This window comes from Triplophysa dalaica, chromosome 17, assembly GCF_015846415.1.
Source record: "Triplophysa dalaica isolate WHDGS20190420 chromosome 17, ASM1584641v1, whole genome shotgun sequence".
NCBI lineage: Eukaryota > Metazoa > Chordata > Actinopteri > Cypriniformes > Nemacheilidae > Triplophysa > Triplophysa dalaica.
The window spans coordinates 5,175,637-5,197,918 of record NC_079558.1 but is presented as its reverse complement, the minus strand read 5'-3'; the positions used below and the strand labels follow the sequence as shown (position 1 = coordinate 5,197,918).

General features: G+C 40.2%; 1 protein-coding gene across 2 annotated transcripts in view; it reads right to left on the bottom strand.

Annotated features, from left to right (window-relative positions):
* Positions 1-311: 311 nt before the first annotated feature.
* atrnl1b (attractin-like 1b) overlaps positions 312-22,282 on the bottom strand; it is a 71,863-nt gene continuing 49,892 nt past the window's right edge. For both annotated transcript variants that reach the window (XM_056771052.1, XM_056771053.1), the window contains exons 27-29: positions 18,564-18,671; positions 6,699-6,813; positions 312-2,881 (exon numbers count right to left, since the gene is read on the bottom strand). In XM_056771052.1, coding sequence (XP_056627030.1) covers positions 2,757-2,881; positions 6,699-6,813; positions 18,564-18,671 — 348 coding nt within the window. In that variant the 3' untranslated portion in view covers positions 312-2,756. The remainder of the gene's footprint in view (positions 2,882-6,698; positions 6,814-18,563; positions 18,672-22,282) is intronic.

Below are 22,282 nucleotides of genomic sequence, written 5' to 3'. Positions count from 1 at the left end.
CAGTTCTGAGGGTGCTCAATGTTCTCCAAATTGATCACATTATTTTGTCTTGTCGATCTCCAAAACACTTAAATCTGGAAGTGCTTTGGGTGACCCAGAAGATAATATTTGAAGAGTCTATTAGCAAAAACGGATAACTTTTGTAAAGATAACCTTTAACTGTTCGTTAGATGCATTTTTTACGTTATTATTACTTAATGAAAACAACTCAACTGCAGTTTGATTGATATTACTTGGAATGCACAATAAAAAACTACTTTCCCTTCATTTATGAACTATATCTTGTACAATAAAACCTATATTACTAATTTACCCAATCTTTGAGTGTGACAGATAAAGGGACAGCTCACCCTCGTGTTGTATACATCTGTATGTATCTGTTCTGATAAACAGAGAAAGACATTTGTAAGAATGCTTGCAACCAAACAGTTCTTGGCCACCATTGACATAGAAAATTACATTTTTTTGCTATGTTGAACACAAAAGAAGATATATTGAAGAATGTAAAGCAAATAGTTCTAGGGCACTTTTGACTACCATTGTCATTGTTCATACTCAATAGTGGCAAAAACTGGTTACAAGCATTCTTACAAATATCTCTCTCTGTGATCGAATACATTTATGCAGGTGACTAAATGATGACAGATTCTTTCATTTTTGGGTGAACTGTCCCTTTAAGCATTGAGACTAACGGATAGCATCAAGACCATTAAAAGAGCATTTAATAAAAGCCTCCAGCTGCCTCATATTTGTAATCATAAGGATCGAAGGATCTTTTGAATATTCAAGTGTTTTATTATTCCATTCATCTTTAAAATACAATGAGAAAAGCACCCATTCATCCCTCGGTTCATATCATTAATATTCAGTGATTCCTGTGAAAGCCGTCTGTAGAATACCTGTGTGAGAATCTCAAAAATAAACAACATTTTTAACACATCATGACCTCAAATTAAAGTTCAAATGCCCAGAAAAGTTCAGTTGAGCAGCTTCTTTTGACTGAAAAACAAGACTTACATGACCCACATAAATTAGTTAAATGTGTGAACTAAGAATCAATCCAAGAGGAATTACACAGGAATCAATTAGTTACAAAAACAATTAACATTTTCTTCCACAAACGAATGCAAAAGACATGATTATTTCTCATCACGTACAGAGGATGGCCCTAACTGACCTATTTACCATTTTAATGTCCTTTATTAAAACCAGCAAAAAATACAAACGAAACATTGAAGTAGCTACATGAAGAGAAACATTAGATTCACGTGTTCAAGTCCATCTAAAGCAAACGAATGAAGATTAAAATGCTGTACATTTTCTTGCTGTTGTCATACAGATCATATACTGTAGGCAGGAAGACAGTCTACATTTCCTGTTTAATCCACAGAGGGTGGGCCGCCAGTACTGCGCTATTCAGACAGAGCGGGGTCTTTTCTGTGAAGGGTTGAGTTCCTGGAAAACCTGAGCGGCCTAAGCCCACCATCTGAGTGTTTGACCGGTTTATAATTGCACACTCTCTTCTTCTTTTTCCTCTTCTGATGTTCACAATATGTGAAACTTCAAAGTGTACAAAAGTCCATTATAAAGAGATGAAGCGTTACTGCAAACGTATGAGGCGTTGCTCATTCAAACCTGTACCACTGCGAAATGAAAACGGAAATAAGAACATCAACAGCTTTTCTAGAATTTACTAGCATTCTGTAAAAAACGACTATACAGGTTGTGATACTGCCTTCTGGTACGTAACAAGCTTAAAATCTCCAGGTTTGTCATGATCAGGGAGGCACGCATCAGTTCCCTTCACCTTCAAGTCCAAGCTTTCTTAAAGATGTACACTTGTACTTGGTTCTAGTCCAATTGGCCCCTTCAGATGGTGCGATATACTGCAGCTATTAAAGTGAACTTTGCTCGTACACACCAAACCTAATACTTCACAACATGAAGACACTCTTTGTGTGACACGTAACCCACAAACTAGGTTGTCAAGCATAGCGTGTATATGTGTGTGTGTGTGTGTGTGGTCCATGCAAAGTCTTCACAAGAAGAATTTTAAGGATGAAATGTGTAAAACGTCTTTAGCTAAACAGCAGCAGAACTTCATCAGCTTACGCGCCAGATAGCTTTCACGCTATCAACCGTAAACTCTTCTATATTCCGTCTCTTAAATAAAATTGTTGAATAGTTAAAAATAGTGATTATGAGCCGCCTCATGAGCAAAAACATTATCTAGTTGGTGAGCATTCAACCCATACACACAACCCACGACCGACCAAACATCCCAGAACCATGATGCTGGTTCTGAATCTCAAAATGCATATTTTCAGTTTCTTCATAGAGGCACGTCTGTGTAAAGCTGACATTACACAAGGGAGAGACCCTCTTGACACAATGAAAAAAGCAAACATCCTAAAGGCAAGGTTTGACTTAAAAGAAGGAAACCCGAGAAATGGTTTTTAAATGCGGTATGAAGAAAAAAGATGTGAAAAAGTGTTGCAGTCGATTGATTCTTTATAAACCAGAGACACTAGAAAAATAAAGCTGAAAGTGTTGGTGGAGGCGACGGGGGTCATTCAAGACGGGCGGCACCGGTGACGTCTATTTACGAGGGATATGGAGTGGAAATAGAGGGCACACTGTCACCTAAATAATACCCTCACATGGGTTCTCTCTCTGATACACGGTCCTCCGTTTCCCCGCAGCAGCACAAGAGAGTTGACGCTGGTAAAGGACAGCCCACAAAAGGCCCGGATGGTTCACACGCAGGTGCCCTGGTGAGCAGGAGGAAGAGCTTTGCGGTTCTTCAGGCCGTGAAGAACCTCTTTGAAGTCCATGGGCTTTTGCTGGGACGTGTCGATAAGAGCGCTGGCGATGGCTATACCTGCAGATGACACACAACAAAGCAAACTCGGGGTCAGAGAGCACTGAATTTCAACCTGACGCCGTTGAAAACGGCGCTTCATTTCCATGTCAAAGCATAATTCTTTAAATAGGGGATTTGGGTAACTTATAGAAAGCTTTAAAAGAACAGCCGTGGGCTCATTCAACTCAATTTTAATACCTCTGTGCCTCGAAGAGTTTTAAAAGCTTTGCACTCAACACACTATTAAGAAATTAGCTTGTTTATATACCGGTCTACCTACCTTTGCATTGACTTCTCTGTGTACATATCTGTCAACCTACGTCATTTCCTAACTTTGTCTGTATATGCTCAAAATGAAGGACGTATTAGAACTCTTTTGTTTGTTTCTTAATATAGAGTATTAAAGTGAACGGGTCTCCAAACATGACCTTCTCTCCCGACCAAGATTCACGCCAGGATTCAGTCACGGACCACTGTGGCCGAAATCCCGGCCAGAACCCCGGAGCCATTTTTCAAAGCGGAAACTCACAAATCATCCTAAAAACACAACAGTGCTTCTGCGCTTTCCTGGCATGGCTCCCTCCCGCTATTGAACCAATACAATTATCAGAGGGGAACAATTCATTACTTCGGGCAGGCCGGCCAAAAGGAATTGAATTCAGCACATCGGTGTGAAGCCAGAGCTATAAGCGTTCAGGCGATGAGGATTTACATCCAGGAAAACCTGAGGTTGACACAGTTACACTCGGCCCGCATCAATTTATTACCCATCACACCTGGGCTACAGAAAGGGATGGAACACTACACATCTGTAAGCAGAGTGGTCTGTCGCGATGAAGCGTGTGGGACACGCCCACAATCATTGGTCTCTTATAGTCCGGTTTACATGAAGTGGAAATACACACCTTTTAGAGCAAAGAGTTTTGGATGTGAGCTAATAACACCATTATGGACTATCTCTACGTTATTAAGTCTATGAGAATGAATCAGAATTTTCTATTCAGAACAAAGTTGATTTCATTGTATGAGATTGTTAATATTACGACTGTGAAAAATGTATATTATAAAAGTGCATTTAAAATAACATTTAAAAGTGTTTTGTTGTATGCAAATCATTTTTAAAATATTACAAATTATTAGATTTACTGTAGAATAAGACATTTTATGGGCTTTCTTCTGTCACCAAAAAACTTCCATAGAAGACATGGTGAAATAAAAAAATAATAAAAAAACTATTTATTCACCCTCATGTCATTTTAAATCTGTTTATGACTCTTTCTTCTGTGGAACACAAAAGAAGATATTTAAAAAAAAATGAGTCCATACAATGGAAGTCAATGGGACCAATGATCTCTGGTTGCTAACATTCTTCAAAATATCTTCTTATGTGTTCCGCAGAAAAAAAGAAAGTCGTAGAGGTTTGAGTTTATAATGAAAATAAATATTTTGGCTGAACCATCCCTTTAAAGGCAAATACCATCATTTTACTATTAAACCCGCTTGGACAGAATGATTCGGTTACACAAGGTCAGTGCATTTCTTCCCAACTGATATCCTAACAAGGGGGAACGAAGCACACTTATTTGATCACGCATGCATTTAATGAACAAACGTTCCGTTGATTGCGTTAGCCAAGCGCAAAACGGGAAACACCTCCGGCGGCGTGGAGATCTCTGAGGATCTGTGAATATAATCAATACGGTTAGAAGCGATTCACGGCTGTCTGCTTGCTCATGACTTCATTATCACAGTTCAGGTTGAGTGGGAGGTTGTTTCCTTTCCAAAAAAACGAAAACATTGTTTTCAGGATCATACACATCACACCAGGAAGAGACGCAGCTTGGCAAGGTGACGGCTGACAAAAGCGGTCTGCTCTGCTCCCAGCCGCATCAGTCAGCTCTGATTGGTCCGCTCTGTGAAGGTGATGTACTGTTTTATCCTATAAGAAAAACACCTTGACATCCATCCTGCTGTGGAACTTCCAAAAAGGTTTTTCAAAGAGTGATGACAAAGAACAACTGAAAATGTCTATTACTAAAAATACTGTTTTGTGCATCTCATGCTTTGTTGTTGTTATGTACTGTTATTTTGTCTGTGTCAAACAGAAAGAGCTTTTAGAAAAGCTTTAGCTAACAAAAGTTCTTCCAGATCAGTCGAGCTCCCAGAAGTGAAGTCGAGCTTAAAGTGAGGAGGTCCGTGTAAAGCAGCGTGCTGACTGACAGGCCTGCTGCGAGAGGGTGGGGCTAAAACGTTTTTTCTTAGCCCAATATTATCACTCAGTAGGTCTACAAGAACAGACCTCAGACTGATATGGCTTTTAAAGTGCTTGCGTCTCACTATATTTATGCCAGATGCGTCTGCTGCTTCTGTTACAATCCACCGCTCGGGGAAAAGATGCTGTCGGTGGAATGTAAATGACAAAAAAAAGATTTCCCGGACAGAAACTGGACACTGTTCTTTATTGATTACCTTTTGTTTGTACATTTGTAGGGACGTTGTATCGTACAGTTGGGAACAAGATAATCCTTCATTTGAAAGTCAAGTACACTAAGAGCTACAGGTCCTAAATCAACTCAAGTGTCTCTAGATTTTGTTTTATTTCAGGAAGCTTTAACAGACTGACAGAGGGGTTATCCCTAGTGATGTAAGAAGATATGACCTGTAGTTAAAGGGCATTTTCCAAACGGAGGCGAGTATCCTTCCTACTCCCTTAGAAGGGAAGAGCCCTTAAAGTGAGCTCTTTGAACAAACACAGCTATTTTATTACAGCTTATTAAACATTCAACATACATTTTTACAAACATTCTATCTTTAAATCCTCCTGAACCGTATTTTTATCCAATGTGTCATAGTACAATAGTCCATTTTGAGTTTTTACGGAAAGAAAATTACTTCACTACATTCTAAAGCCTTTGTCATACTTTTCACTCCACTACAATTCATAAACATATGTTGTTGTTTTTTACCTTTTAATACTCACACATATTCAAATCTAGTACTTTCTTTTACAGAGTATTTTTACTTTTAAAAATGGTTAAAGTACTACATTTTAAAAATGTACTTGTAGTGGAGTAAAAATACGATTTATGCTTTATGATGTAGTGAGATTTTTTTCAAACTAAAATCTCTCTCATAAAGTACAGATATAAACGGAATTATTCGACTTTCATTAGTATGTAAAGTTGAAACACCGCACCATATTTGCTTCAAAATACGTAGTGAGAACTCATAATCCAAGATCACGTGATCAAAAGAAACTCACTTCCTTGAAGTGACCATGGCATGTGCCCTTCACTAACATACTTAAAAAAAGGGAAGGGCCCTTTATAAAGAGATCCAGATGTTTCGTTCAGAATGCCTACAACGGCATCCCTTCGAGGGGACAAAGTCTGACATCATCATCTTTTACTTCCTGTCTGAAAATTATTTACCATTGCAAGATAATGTATAATCATATTTTTATAATCATATGGCAGAAATTTCGGCTTGTTCTGTGACAAGTTTCATTCAAGCTTGATGCCCACAAAGTGGACCCATGTTATGTTGAAGTCATTTTTATTATCCTATATGGCATGAATGCATAACAGGTGGTGGGCTTTTAAGACTCTCAGATATTTGTCACTCATAGGAAGAAGAGATGACTGTATTTCACACATCACACATCATAAATACACCGAGACAGGATGTTTAAATTAAGACACATGAGCCGGACATCCTCCATATGATAAAGAGGATGTACGACAGTGGGGACTTCTGTGAGTTTTGAATGAATCAATGAAAAATGACTAGATCAAGAAAGACTCCAGGTCTGTGTTTGAACTGGTGGGATACTGACCTGACTGTCCAGGTGGCGGAACGCCAGACGCCCCTCGCGGGAGGCACAAGAGCACCGTGAGCACTGCTGCTTTACTTCCTGAACAGGGTTCCACTGCAACCGGCTTGGGCGGTCCCTGCGGAGAGACCAGACGTGTAAAAATGTGTCATTCTTCCAGCACGTCACCATTACTTACAAATGTCACAGTCGTCGGTGTGAGCTGACAGAAAACCAAAATGTACATCATAATAATCTCAGTAACGGCTCTCTGAGATGCCGCGCCGTGCAGAGGCGGTTTTTAAAGTTCACGTTTTTCGCACGCGGGTGGAGAAAATCGGTGACATTTGAGGTTGTTGACTACCGCCCGGTCGCCCTCCCTATAAACGGTGCCCTAGTTAGATGTCTACATCAGAGGGTCTTCCACACGGCTTAAATATCACAGTGGTGGAAGTGTTGGAATGAGTAGGAAGCCACAGGCAATCACAGTCATTTTAAAATGTCATCTTTTATCTCTCATTACAGATTATTTAACAACACCACGTTGCGATTGGAGCATTGTCTTGTGTGTTTTAATGATGAAGGCAGGTGTGTGGTATTGCTTCCCTGAGCTCATTAAGATGCTCTCATCTCTGGCCCTCCGCACACTGACTCAGCTTTAGTGGATTTATTCATCACTTAAAGAGAGTGCTTCTTCAAGAGCATTTCCAAAGCACTGCTGCACCGTCACAGACGTTGGCAGCCAACCGCTCTCCGCAAATTGAAGCCTTAATATCTTACCTCACGTGCCAAACGGCATTAAAAAAAATAAAAGGCGCAAGGAAAGGGAGCGGACGCCAACTAGCGTTCCATGCCAAGAGCGGTCCACTGTAAGCTTTATAATCGGAGTTCAACTCCGAGAGGCGGACCAACAAAGTTACCCTGAGGAAAAGTTAGCCTGTCGGAAGCAGAAATCTTAAAAATGAACCTGGCCATTTCCCACCTCAATATAATTACAACAATTACTGCAGCGCAGACGCTAAAATGAGCTCCCGGTGGCTCTGGAGCTTTGGACTGATAAGAGGATCATTAAAATGAAGATAATAACATGTTTTAGTACTCGAGTGACTGTGTCATTGTGTTATATATCAATCAATCAAACAAACATCTGCCATTTCCAGTTTAAGTGCTGAAAAGAGGCAACACTACACATTTCCTCGCTGTTCCTCCTGATCCTAAGATGTCCAAATTTTCCATTTTTTAGCAAATGGAAAAACAATGTCCTTTAGTCAAAACTTGGGATTTCAAAGGTCCTACTTTGGTTTATGGAGTGTCCAACGGCAAGGTATGTACATAGAAGGTGTAAAAGCACAGTTATTTCCTAATAATAGGCAGTTATTCCTTGACTGACTCTCAAATGATTCGTTCCACAATTCATCTGTCTAACCCCTCCTTTCCGCTAGCCTAGTCTGATGTGATTGGTCAGATGGTCTAGTCTGCTGTGATTGGTCCCCCGAGAATGAGGCTCGTAAGCTGCAGTGTTTGGGTGAGAAGAGTCAAGTTTTCACAGGCAGTCATAGCAAAAGATAGGCGGGGACTTTATGTAGTGACGTAAATCCACGACGATTCGCGAATCAGACTAGGGACGACCAGTTTGCGTGATACAGAGTCGACTCACTTTTCCCAAGCCAATAACTTTGTTATTCATTCACTTCCGGATTTACAACTTGGCAGACTGCTTACTTTCAAACACGGCAACATTACACACTGCAACGAAATGTAATTTTTATGATCTCATGCTCTTTAAATGATTTAAACTGTGTTGTCAAATTTGAGAAGCAGTTTTTTTTGGTAAGATATTTACAAAACTAAGGGGCGAAAATAGAGGGTGACTAAGGATTAAAATAACATGAAACACAAAGATACATGTTTTAAGAAGAACATCAGTGATTTAAATCTAAAGATTGCTTGGCCCTACAAAAATAATCATCTTAAACATTTAAAATTTGAATTAAACTATTTTAAATTATACAACGCTGAAACATCAGTTCTTTGGTTGGTTTGATTGAAAAAAATTGATGATATATTTCCATATTTCATAAAATGCCACAAAAACTGTCCCCCCCTGGATCCACCCCCAGGGAGCCACGGCCCCCAGTTTAAGAACCACTGCTGTAGTATACCTTATCATATACTCACCCTCACGTCATTCTGAACCTGTACGACTAACTGTCTTCTGCAGAACAAAACAGAAGATATTTTGAAGAATGCTTAACTTTCATTGCGTGAACAAAAAATTTACATTTCTCAAAATATCTTCTTTTGTGTCCCACAGAAGAAAGAGTCATATAAAGTGTTTGAGGATAGACATATTTAACATATTTTTTTGAGAACTGGCCCTTTAATGGATATCAAAATGAAATATGGTTATAAAACTAAAGAATGCCGGAGCCCATCGCTCTCTCTTATGTGATGGTCCAGGCATTGAGGGGCTTGTGAAAGGTCAAATAAAGCCTGCGCTTGACAGTGATGTCCATCAAGCCCAGCGGACAGAGGCTGTTATCAGAGCAATATCTGTCTCTTTGAGAGGAAAAGAGGCCACTTGTGCTGCACTTAAAAAGTTCAAAGCCATTGTTTCAGAGTGACGGGGTGGCAGGGGGCGTCTGCCTTCCCTTAAAGCTCCTCGTTTCTCCGTGTGCAGAATATTGCTGTTTTTGTCTCCCTTTCTCTTTCACACCGAGTAGAATGCTATTCCTTTCCAAAAATGAGTCTGTAGCCTGCAGACATCGTTTTTTCGCTTTGCATTAGACCAACTGAGATCTTCGACACGGCTTATAATCAGTCTTTTCTCTTTTTATATTGAAAATGATTTGCTAACCAGACTTTGGGTGGCTGGTCTCACATACACCCTAGTGCACCTTAGTTATCATACAGTAAATGACAGATAGCAACATTGTGTGCTGATGGTTTGACAGCCGCCTCAAGACTTCAATCTCCCCTACATGCACAAACAAATCTCTGTCTTAAATGACACAGTAATCTCATTATTTCTGGCAGAAGCCTCTAATCAAGTGATTCACGCTAAATATTGCATTTAATTACATACCTTCTTTCCCAAACCTACACTTATGTATCCGTTTCTGGCCAGCGGCATTGTCTGAGCTGGGTAGTTATGCAAAATGTACAGATCCATTACGCTTTCACACCCAAACATCCTCTTATAATAGACCGAGAGAAAAGTGGTTACCACTTCCACAAACACTGAACTTTTTACTTAAAGGTATAGTTCACCCGAAGTCCCAGATTTCTTTTCTTTCGCTAAATAGAAGCATGGGTTTTCATAAAAAATATACTTGTATGCTCATATACAGGACCTAAGTTGTGTTACTTTTGTCAGCTTTTTTATTATAGTCCTAGTTTTAGTCCGAAGACAAATATACTTTTTACATTATTTAGTCTTCCATGTCCTGTTTGTGTTTAGTCAAGTTTAGTCAAATAAATGTCAATGCATTTTCGTCTTGTTTTAGTCAAACTATTTCACATTTTCGTCACTCTGTATAATTGTTAAAATACTATAAATAGCTATTTTGCTAAAACTTATAAAACCAAATTTGGCTAACGACAACAATCACTGTGATTATATTTCATTATGAGCATCTCTTTTACGAAGAAGCACCAACCAATAGAATGTCAAATCATCTGCATATCTAGTTTCATCTAAGAAAGTACTTCAACAGACAAGTGCACAGGATTCATAGACATCCAACCACTCCCTCGAGTTCTCCTGCAAATTACTAGCGTACGGCCTCAGATATTTTTGTGAGGTTGGATGTCTTCATTTAGCAGCCACAATCGCAAACAAACAATGTAGTGGAGATCACGTGGCTCGAGCTGCTCATGAGAGAACACAAACCGGCCGAAGATCGCAATACTCTTGTTTATTAACTTAAGATCCTCAACGTCGCTTCCACAGTGTGAGCATTAGTGTATGGTTGCCAGATAGCATAAATAAGTCACCCACTGGCAGAAAACGTATACTTTTTTAACATTTCATCCCTGTTGAGGGATCTGAACTCCTGTTATCTTGCGACCGCAAACATGAACGCTCCACAATGACTTAAAAGAGCTTTTGGGTACGTTTTTCTTTTATAACTACATTTTAGTCTCATTATTTTTCGTCAACGATATTGCATTCCGATATAGTCTTCGTTGTCGTTTAATGGCCTTACTTTTCATCTTGTCATCATCTCGTCTTCGTCCTAGGAAAATGAATGTCTACAAATATTCGTCGACGACATTTTCGATAACGAAATTAACATTAGACCAAAGTTGTTAATGAAAAATAAATGATGTCATCATTTGCTTACCCTCTTGTCATTTTCAAACCTGTATGACTGACTTTCTTCTGCAGAACACAAAAGAAGATATTTTGAAGAATGTTGTTAACTGGCCCCCACTCACTTGCATTGGATTTGTGTGCATATGAGTGAAGTGAACGAGGGCCAGTGCTGTTCAGTTACCAACTTCCTCAACTTGTGTTTCAATCAAAAATAAAGAAAGTCATATAGGTTCAAAATGACAAGAGGTTGAGTAAATGATGACAGAATTTGTGTGTGAACTTTTACTTAAATGCTATGAAAAGAACATACGTCAAAAGTATGATTAGGTTTAAGTCATGGGCCAATCACTGTTGCCATTTGCCCATCACCAATGATTTCATTCTAATCACAGCCAATGACATGCCTGCAGAGGTGGGACTTCCACTATAGTTCCACAATCTTTCCACAGAAAGGCTTTGTCTAACTTTATAAAAGAGAAGAAAAAACAACCATGACATTTTATTCAATATTTATAAACTGTATTTAACTAAAGTGTGTGATTCGAAGTATCGCGCCAGTAGGTTCACAGCCACTTAGGTTTCAAACTAACCCACTTTCCGGATTATAGGAAGAACGCTCCCCACAGACCCCCTTATAACACATCCATCCTATAAAATTTGTCACACGATGCCCTTTAAAAGGTTCTCTTTACTCTGTTATTGGTTTGAGGGACCATGTATTCAACATATAAACCCTCTAACAAGGCCTTCATTCCAGCCAACAACTTGGAACCATCAGACAAGTCCATTTTCATGCATTTACTCTCCTCCCCAATGGTTTCGAATTCGGAGATATTTGTCTCATTCACATTAGCCTCGCTCCATACAGATCAGAGTAATCCAATTGCAGGCCATTTAGAGAGTATTGCCATGACACAGCTAATGAATAACGATAAAGTTAAGAGCGCCGCGAGCAAGCTAAGCTAATGTTTGTTTGTGAAATAAGATTACAGTGGATTCCGTTACAACACACATACTGAAAGATGCTTTGGGGTAGGTAACCTTAGAGTGAGCATTTCATGTTGTATAAACAATATCAAAACAAGTTATTAATGGTGCTTGCAGAGGCAAAATGGGTATATGGACATGACAAATGGCATTAACACCCTAATAGCCACTTAAAACACCATAGCAACTGCCTAGTAACAGCTTTGAAAACAATACCTTAGAGCAATGGTTTAGCCAATACTATGAAAGCTGTTTGGTCACCGTAAAGACTTGTACACACCGGGACGATAATCGCACGCACTTATCGCCACCGTTTTTTGACGTTCATACCCAAGCGATATTCACAGGCGGCCCTGGATTGTTAGGCCCTCCACCATTTCTGTCGTCGGGGGAGGTGGCGGTTGTTGTATGTATTGTGTCATTGCGTTACATGCATATGTGTCTGACTCGGTAATGCCTTCGTGTTGCGGGCATTCGCGTTAATAATACGTCTGTCTGTCCGGCCCAAACGGCCATTCCAGCCCCTATACATTAGCGGCCCACCTGGAAAGTTTCGGTACTCCAGATTGCCAGACTGCCCCTGGTCACACCCATAGGCCGTCGGTTGGACAGCCATTCTGGACTTTGACTGTATGTCCTACCGATCATTCCACCCCTGGCAATGTCAAGTAAAGATGCAAATTCTCTCTGACATCGTTTGCGCTTAATTAAAAATAAAAAACCCCGTTAGACAAGGTGTTGCTGCGCAACCTTATGCATCTGACCCTCGCTTGTCACAAAGAAGAAGAATTTATCTTGCTTGCTCTTAGTCAATGTGTGCTCGGCAAGACCGTTTTGTGCTTGAGCGCCACCACGTCGTGTTTTACTGTTACTTCAGCAGCTTCAGGCACGTGAACAAAAGCGCTTATCTCATTGGTCGGCCAGTTTTTAATGCGGCGCATCAAACCAGAAAAACGAGCGAACACATTTTAAAAATGAACCTTTTACACCTGCCGTTTAGTGGGTTGGTTTTTAATTTTAAAACAAATTTCAAATCAAATAAAAAACAATAATACAAAAGTCTCTTTAATATTTCTTGGATTTTTTTACATTTCAGAAATATCAGCGTATCCATGTTTTCCATGTTAAGCAGTAAACACAGCGGCCCATGCTGTTCATAACATGTACCGCGACTCAAATAACATTGTCAACCAGTTTAAATCATCACATATTATGATAGATTTTCAACCGGCTCACGGTGAATCGTTACATCCCTACTTAATAGACCTGGCCATAAATAAACTTCATAGGTAAACATAACCAAGTCGCTCTCCTTTTAACATGACAATCAAGTATCAATCCAGACCAATAGTGTGTTCACAAAAGTCTCATGGATTGACATTGACTTGTCTAATCTAAACTAGAACGCTTATAGCAGTTAACAGATGTCTGCCGTATAACCCAGGTGATTTACAACTAATTGAGGGCCAACATCTTCCCACAATCCTGCATTGACTAACCTGATGAAAACAGCTCAGCGCCAATGAGCCGTATTCCAATCAGACACAGAGACAAACGGGCTGTTGAGAGACTGCTTTATGGACCACGTCTTCATCTAGCGCCAGCGTGTCGTATGCTTTCTGTTAACTTGATTTACCCTTACATCATCTAATCTTTCATTTGCTTCTTTCAAAAATCCTCGCTAATGTAAATATCTGGCACCGCTGAACATTTTTATAACCTCATCCTATCCCTTCCACTTTCTGTTATTATCACATATTCTTTATTTCACCCCGGTCTCATTTCCTCTTTGCATCTCGCATTTAAAAATATGTATCGCTGTAACGGTCCGTGGTTGAAGATGAGACCGATAAGCTACTGCTGCGGTGAGCATTAGGAGGGGAATGGAAACACAAACAAAGCCATAAAGCAACAGGACAATCCTCTTCATCAACATGTTTCTCCAGCTCTTAACGGCCTGCAGAGCATCTCATTTGCATGGCTAATAGAAGCAAAAGCAGAAAACAGGTACGAGAGCGGGTCGGTAGATAAGAGCTTGCCATCGAGCACTCTCAAACAGAAGACCGGTATACACAGTATAATATAAAAGGCCCTCTCTTTGTTTCCTGGTGACAGCCTCCATCCATCATACTCTGCCACTGTTAACGGGCCCATATGTTGCGTGCTGGCTGCGGTGGCGGAGCAGCATCTGTGTCATCTGCGCGATTCTAAATGGGCCGGCCTAGCTTTGGCTCCATAACGCACTCCTGCTGACCTCAGAGCGCAACAATTCTTTCTTTCAGTCCAGCCGAGCTCGACACAGAGTGGTCCAGGCCAACGTGCCTTTAGGTGACCCGAGAAGGATGGGGGCTGACCCTGCCAGGCATTGAAGAAATGACAGAGCGCAGATTTCACTAATGAAATGCTTTAAAGAAAAAAGTTTATCTATTGAACAATTAAATTTTAGGCCGGGGGATGGGCGTAAGTTGTTTTTCAACCTAAAATGAGTATTGGGTCATCATTTACACATCCTCTTGTCATTTCAAACTTGTATGTTTTCTTCTGCAGAACACAAAAGATTATATTTTAAAGAATGTTGGTAACCGAACAACGGCGGTACCCATTGACTTGAATGCGTTTTGTGTCCATACAATATAAGTGAATGGGTACAATTACATTTAGTCATTTGGCAGACGCTTTTATCCAAAGCGACTTGCATTGCTTTATCCTATACATTTATACATAGGTATTTGCAATCCCCTGGGATCGAACCCACAACCTTGCGTTGTTAACGCAATGCTCTTAACACTGAGCTACAGGAAAAGGTACTGCCGGTGTTCGGTTCAGAGTTATCACAGTTTTGATTTTAGCTTAAATTAGTTTTATTACTTTTTTAATTAGCTTTGTTACTTTTGGTTAAAGTTTTAGCAATTTTTGTATATGCTTTTTATTATTATTATTTATTTTTTATATTGCTATATTAATTTATTTCAATTTATTTTGAGGCAACGTTAAAATTTTTCTTTAGTTAAGTTTTGATATCATATATACATTTGATTTCATATTTCAATAAATTAAAACTTTGAAAAAGTCTCCGTTCGAGTAAACTAAAATAACCTTTGTTCGGCTACCAATATTCTTCAAAATATCTTCTTTTGTGTTGTGAGGAAGAAATAAAGACAAAAAGGTTTGACATGACAAGATGATGAGTAAATATTGACACTATTTCTATTTTGGTGAACTATCACTCAAAAACCCCGTTCAGACCACCAGCGACACTCCACGACAAAGTGAGGGGACAGGTAGCTCAGCGACATCTATCGCCAGTGACCGTTTGCCACAGTAAGTGGGCGTGTCTAGCGACTCAGCAAAGTTGAAATTTGCTCAACTTTATGCAAATGATGAGCGACTTCCAATAGGAGTACAGCAGCGGAGCTCACGTCATCAATATCTGCAGGGTTTGTTTATAAATGTTTCATGGACAACCAAATCAAGGAACACCTATGAAAAACCTCGCAGCAAGAGACAAGCGACACAGTCACTGGCGGTCTGAACGTAGCTTAAGCCACGGTCAACAAGTCAAAGGTGAGCGGGACTTTTTTTTTTTTTTTAGGGGTGGAGTCCCCCCTGAATAAACATTACACAGAAGATATCTTCATTTATTTGCCAATGACAGAAAACCTACGATCTATGATAACTACAGACAGACATAAGCAGAGATACAGGCACATATTAGTGCTGCGAACCGTCTGGATTGTCCTCTTTTTATATTAGCAGGTTATGCTTAACAAACCAACGGCACCAGATGCCGTGTCATTAACCTTTATAGAACAGAATTGCTCTCATTTCCCTCCTTTCACCTTCAGCTGCTGCCAGATCCCAACGAAGTGGGCCCAACATCTGGCTCTGCCTCAACAGACTCCAAGTGTCAGTGTTGATCACTCAGCATATGATGAATCCTTGGGAAACAATGACGCGAGGGGGCACATATGCTCCCGAACTAAAGAAAACATCAGCTAGACTGGTTTGCTTAAGGACTTCACACCAAAACGTCCTCAAGAGCTGCGAAATACACAGAGGAAACATTTCCTCAGTCAGGAGATATCTACAAAACGCTGAGAAGCTCTACTGAGCATTGATTTTTGGGCCGGCATGCGTTTTGTTAAATATTCCTGGGCTAAGCTCTATATCTTCAATCCGAGCTTAAAAAGCTATTGTAATGAAAGCTTTGAGGGAGCGAGCGAAGAGTGGAAACAGACGACTCGCGGCAGGCCTCCCGAGGCGAGCCGGTGTTCCAGCTGCAGCTGTTTGGGAGATTTGCGCTGGTGGAAATTGAGCCTTCGAGAGGCTGAGGCAGAACAGCAGGACTCCAGCCTCAAAAGACATATCTCCTTCTGAAAGTGACGTTACATAGAGAGCGATTAAACAACAGAGAGGAACCATGTGTTTCTCAGGGTTACGTTTGTGACTGAAGAGCTAACAGACTCTCCTTCCGTACAGCACAAAAACAAGATGGAGAAAGTGCACTAAAGTTAAAATGTTGACTTTAAACGGCCTCGGTTAACGAAAACTTATTCTGAACAGTTGGCTTGTGGGTGCAATTTCACAGGACTTGAGTGGCTTTTCTCATAAGGCACGCGCTGTTGAGAGCGAGGCTGAGACTTGTTTAAAAAGGTCCGTGTTTAACGGTGTTCAGCTAAAGTGTGTTGTTTTCTGCTCTTCATTTGTAACGTGTCCTCTGGCAGTCCGTAATGTTTGCTGAGCACCTCTCCACTAGGCACTAATGCATTCTGGAGAGGCACATCAAGTGCTGTTGGACGTGCGTTCTGAATGTCTCTGCTGTGCAGCAGGTAGATCTGCTCTCACAGGTGTGTGTGTTGTGTAATAGCTATATACATTGATATTTTACAGATGTCAAATCATAAACTGTCTGAAGCTGACTGTTATTTACAATAACATACGAACACATTTTAAATGTAAAAAATTTAGAAATCTCTCTTTCTCTCTCTCTTTTGTACTCTCTCGCTGTCTCTCTCGTTCTCTTTCTTAACATTCAACTATCCCTTTATCAATGGATGGATCGATCCATCCATCCATCCATTCATTATTACAAATATTTATCAATTCATCCATCACTTTATCTATTTACCCATCCATCCATCCATCCATATCAATTTATCCATCTATCCATGTATCCATTCAACCTCCATCTAATCTTCCATCTATCCAACTGTCATTCCATCTATCGATATATCCATCCTCCATCCATTCTATCCATTCAACCTCCATCCATTCTTACATCTATCCAATTGTCCCTCCATCTATCCATATATCCATCCATCCATCCTCCATCTATTATATCCATCCATTCAACCTCCATCCATTCATCCAACTGTCCCTCCATCTATCCATCCTTTCAACCATAAATCCATCTATCCATCTTCTATTTATCAATTTATTCATCCATCCATTAATCAATTTATCCGTCTATCCATCTTTTCATCCATCCAACTGTCCCTCAATCTATCCATCTATCTAATCATTCAACCTTTCGTTCCCTCTCTCTCTGTCTGTCTCTCTCTCTCTCTCTGTCTCTCTCTCTCTGTCTCTCTCTCTCTGTCTCTCTCTCTCTGTCTCTCTCTCTCTGTCTCTCTCTCTCTGTCTCTCTCTCTCTCTCTCTCTCTCTCTCTCTGTCTGTCTCTCTCTCTCTCTCTCTTTGTTGTGTTGTCTCTCTCTCTCACTCGCTTTCGTTCTCTCTCACTCGCTTTCCTTCTCTCGCTCTCTCCCACTCCTGTTCGCTCTTTCTCTTTCGTTCTCTCTCTCTCTTTAATACTCTCTTTCGGTCTCTCTCTCTCTCTCTTTCTCTCTCTTTACATTCAACTATCCCTTTATCCATCCCTCTATCCATCCATCCATAATTGAATTTTTTTATCAATTCATCCATCCCTTTATCTATTTACCCATCCATCCATTAATCAATTTATCTATCTATCCATGTATCCATGTATCCATCCATCCATCCATTCAACCTCCATCTATTCTTCAATCGATCCAACTGTCCCTCCATCTATACATCCTCCATCAATTCTTCTATCCATCCATTCAACCTCCATCCATCCATCATTATATCTATTCATCAATTTATTCATCCATCCATTAATCAATTTATCCATCTTTTCATCCATCTAATCTAACCATTCAACCTCCATCTATTCAACTTTCCCTCAATCTATCCATTTATCAATTTATCCATCCATCCATCCATCCTTTCCTCTATCAATAAATCAATTTATCCATTCTTCTCTATCCATTTACATGTATATCTATCCATCCAGCCATCTATATATCAATCTCAACATATCTATCCATCCATCTCAGTAACACAAACTTGATAATCAATACACCATAACACTATATTTCAATAATTTAAAGCAAGAAGAACAAACACACACCTAACCCAACTCTGACATGTATTACACAGACGTTTACTATAAATTCAAACATACCATTAAATTAAATTTCTCAGGAAAGTTCTGTATTTTTAAAGCAAGAGGTAGTGACCCTACATGGCATGGGTGAGAACTGAGTTTACCGGTCACACTCACCTCGATCCCACCCTGAAGCAGTTCCGCTTGCTCGCCGCCCACATCCAGAGTCACCGCGACCGAGGCGAAAGGGCGACTGGCCATCTGCTGCCTCTCCCTCATCAGTTGCTGTAGTGGACAGAAAGAGAGGCAACATAAATATACGTCAATGCTGTAAGTGTGTTCAGACAACTTTCTAAAAGGTTCAGGTGACTTCCTTTGACAAAATTTCAGATGTAGAAAAGTGGTTGAAGTGTTCAGTCTGACAGTATAAGTGAAACGCTTCAGTTCCTGGACTGACGTGTTCAATGAAAGCAGAATCAAAAGCATCCTGCTCCTGGTGGGATTCACACAGGTGAAACACTTTACAGAGATGTTGATGCGTTTGAGATCAAGGAAAGCTGGGGGTGAAATAATATGGAGAGGATGGGGAGAGATGAGAGGCAACGGAAGAGACAAAACAAAGTGAAGCAGAGAGAGAGAGAGAGGCAAGGATGCCGCTCTGGCTGTTTTCCAGCGCAGACAGAAACAGGTGGTTGAATAATTCATTTGTTCCATATAAAAAAAGTTTGGAGGACCTGGCTAATCAAATGTCTGCGAAGATTGGAGGGAAATTTCTCTTGCCACAACATGCATGACAAGCAATTATTTCGCCATTGATTGTGCGGTCATCAGTATTCCAGTGCTGGAGTTTAATTAATGATGCATTGCCTGTAATTTCTCCATTCCACCGACTGGTTTGCTCCCCCAGAACGACTCGCAACCTTCATATAAAACTCCATCCATAATTAATAGCACGGTTCATTTTGTCTCTCTGATGGACCCGGTTTATCTATCACGCGCACACTTTTTGAGTACAGATGCTCGAATAATATCAGGCCACATCAATTTATTTACCAATACCAACTCCTCATCTGACATCATAATGTGTGGATGTCCGTGAGTAAATGAGCGAGTATCGGCGAGTGTTTGTGGGTGCGTGTAACACAAAAGATCAATAAAACCCAATATACGCAACTCAATAAGACTTCTAATCCAGTGATGTAGTTGCCTCCATCTTAGTAAACTCCTGGAGGAGCAATAAACACATTGTTCATTAAAACCACCATTGAGCATTCTGACAGGGTCTCCAAACAGCACTTAGATGTCTCGTCGTATTTCTTTTTCAACTCTAACAGACAACATATGACAAGAAAGATTGCAAGAATGAGCGAAAAAGCATTAGCTGCAGGACAAACTTTGAAAGACATTAGTATTTGGAGAACATTCCAAATAAGGTTGACTCACGAGATGGAGTCGCAGGTCACGTTTCCATCATCTCTAGATAATCAATAGAAAAAAAAACTGTGTTCCTCACCAGCGGTCGATCGATATCTAAATGCAGGCTGATTTGGGTACCAAGGACGAGGCTGATTGTTATTGGTTTTGTGACGAAGTGAAATGCGGAGCATTAAACTCTAATTGTTTCGCAACTGCTGAGGTACTGTCACTCGCATGGTTTCACAGCAATTCTGCATCATCTTCAAGTCCTCACTGATATCCTGGCTCCCAGTTTTAAACAAGGACAGCCCCAACAAATAACATAGAAGTTGTTAGTTCATGCACACAGAGCTTTGGTGTTATAAATATTACGTACATAAATATCATTTTCATTGTCTTACAATTTTAATTTCATAGCAAGGCATTTGCTGTATATTAGGCTGCACCCCCTCAAATGAATGATAACTGTGCCGGTGTCACCCTGTCAACTAAACATTTTCTCTCTCGGTCTCTGAAAGTCATTCTAACCTCAGAAATCAGGGTGTGAACTTTTCCCTGTGTCCATGATAAACATGAAACGCAGGAAGGTGGCGACGTCCTTGGCGTTGCACGTATCACGCCGGCGGCGCTGTCGTCTGCGGGGGCATCTCCACAAAGAGGTTTCCTCAATGACTCCACTCAAATGGGCCCTGATGGCACCACGGTAATTAATCATTCATTATCTTTTCTATTAATCACCACTGGAGGACTGTTATGGCTGATCCCGCGCCACCACATTCATTATGAAATTATCAAAGCCGCGCGCGCTCCTCGGAGCAATGCTTCTCCTTAAAATGTGATTTGATCATTTATGAAAAGACAGTGACAACAAACTGCGTACAAAACGTGTGTGTGACGTACAAGACATATATGAGTGAGGAGGACAGATGACATTTGCACCAAACCGGCCTTTTTTGAGGGTTTAAATCCAGAAACATTTACTAGTCCGGAAAGGATCTTATTTCAGACTCTGCGATTGATTTCAGGCTTTCATTCATCCGCTTCCTCCAGCATATGTGTGAGAAAGCGCTAAATAAAGAAAAACAAAGAAATAAACAGTCAAATAAAAAAGCGCGACAGAGACGTAGCAAAATCAGTAGATAGTAGTGGCATGCACTCATTTGCACTAATAGATCTTCTCTCTGAAAACAGCCTGGCTTGTTGACAGCCAAAAAGCGCCATCTGCAATTTATCCATCTCTCTCTCCATCACCTGCTATTACTCATCAGCCCCACTGCCTTTACTCGATCTGTGGCATCTCCATAACAATTATGCCAGACAATGCCGGTCCATCACAGAGATATCCGCAGAGGAATTGTCGCATACATGTCCCCGCACACTTGAGGATGCAGCTGCCCTTTTCAACTATGGAAAGCGTTCGGTTTATGCGTTAGACAAAGCCAAAGCCGAGAGGGTGTGACTGAATTTCAATCAACAAGTTTGTGCGAAATGTGCTAACCTTTGGAGTAGTGCTGTTAAACTTCGTAATGCCATTGCGGTCTACTCGGTCGCATAAACAAGCCGGACACGAACAACACACAAACACATAGGGGTTCAAACAAGAGTTAAGGTCAAATTTGTGTTATTATGCTTTGAAATGCTCTTAAAACCTCGCCCAGGGCTAGTACTGCGAAAACTTCACTGATGTGAAATTGAGATTGATTGTCTATTGATTTTTACTGTAGGCTTCATGTTAAACCCCACAAAACCTTCCTTTATGGCATTAGAACTTCGCTGTTAAACATTAAGCAAAGGCTAAAACTTCCAACAAAACAAAATGTCGCCTTTTTGCCGGAAATAGTCAACTTTAATTGAACAGCTTTCTCATTCTCACAATGACTAACCTGTATACGTAACCCACATAAAACATGGCAGATATGAGCGAAAGACCATCCACATATAAGAACCAAGCTAATCTTACACACACAAATGTTGACTAGACACAATCTAGAACCACTCACTTCAATAATATAACTCTTGTGTATTGTACATTTAATAATCAACTTTTTTTTAAATCATCACTTATTTTTGAAATCATTTACTTCATAGCAATAACCCAATATTTACAAACGGTCATTGATAAATTCCTGTTTTTTATTTTTCAGGAAAACTTGTTAAGATTTCAAAAACCTACCAACACAACACAACACAACAATTATGTAAATGAAACAATGATTCACAAACCAGCAAATAAATCCTAAATGACGTGTTGAAGTGTGCTGGAAAATTCACCCAGAATGACACGAAAAGAAAACTCTTTACTCCGCAAACGAAAGGACCTTGTAAAAACAAGATGGCAAGAAATCAAAGCATGGTTGATCTGAAATCTTCATACGTTTGGCAGGTTTCAAGGTGTGCTCTCAGTACATTTGTTTAAAGAGTACATTTAAGGAAATCGTTTGAAACAATCTGACATGAAGGGATATTTCACCCAAAAATGA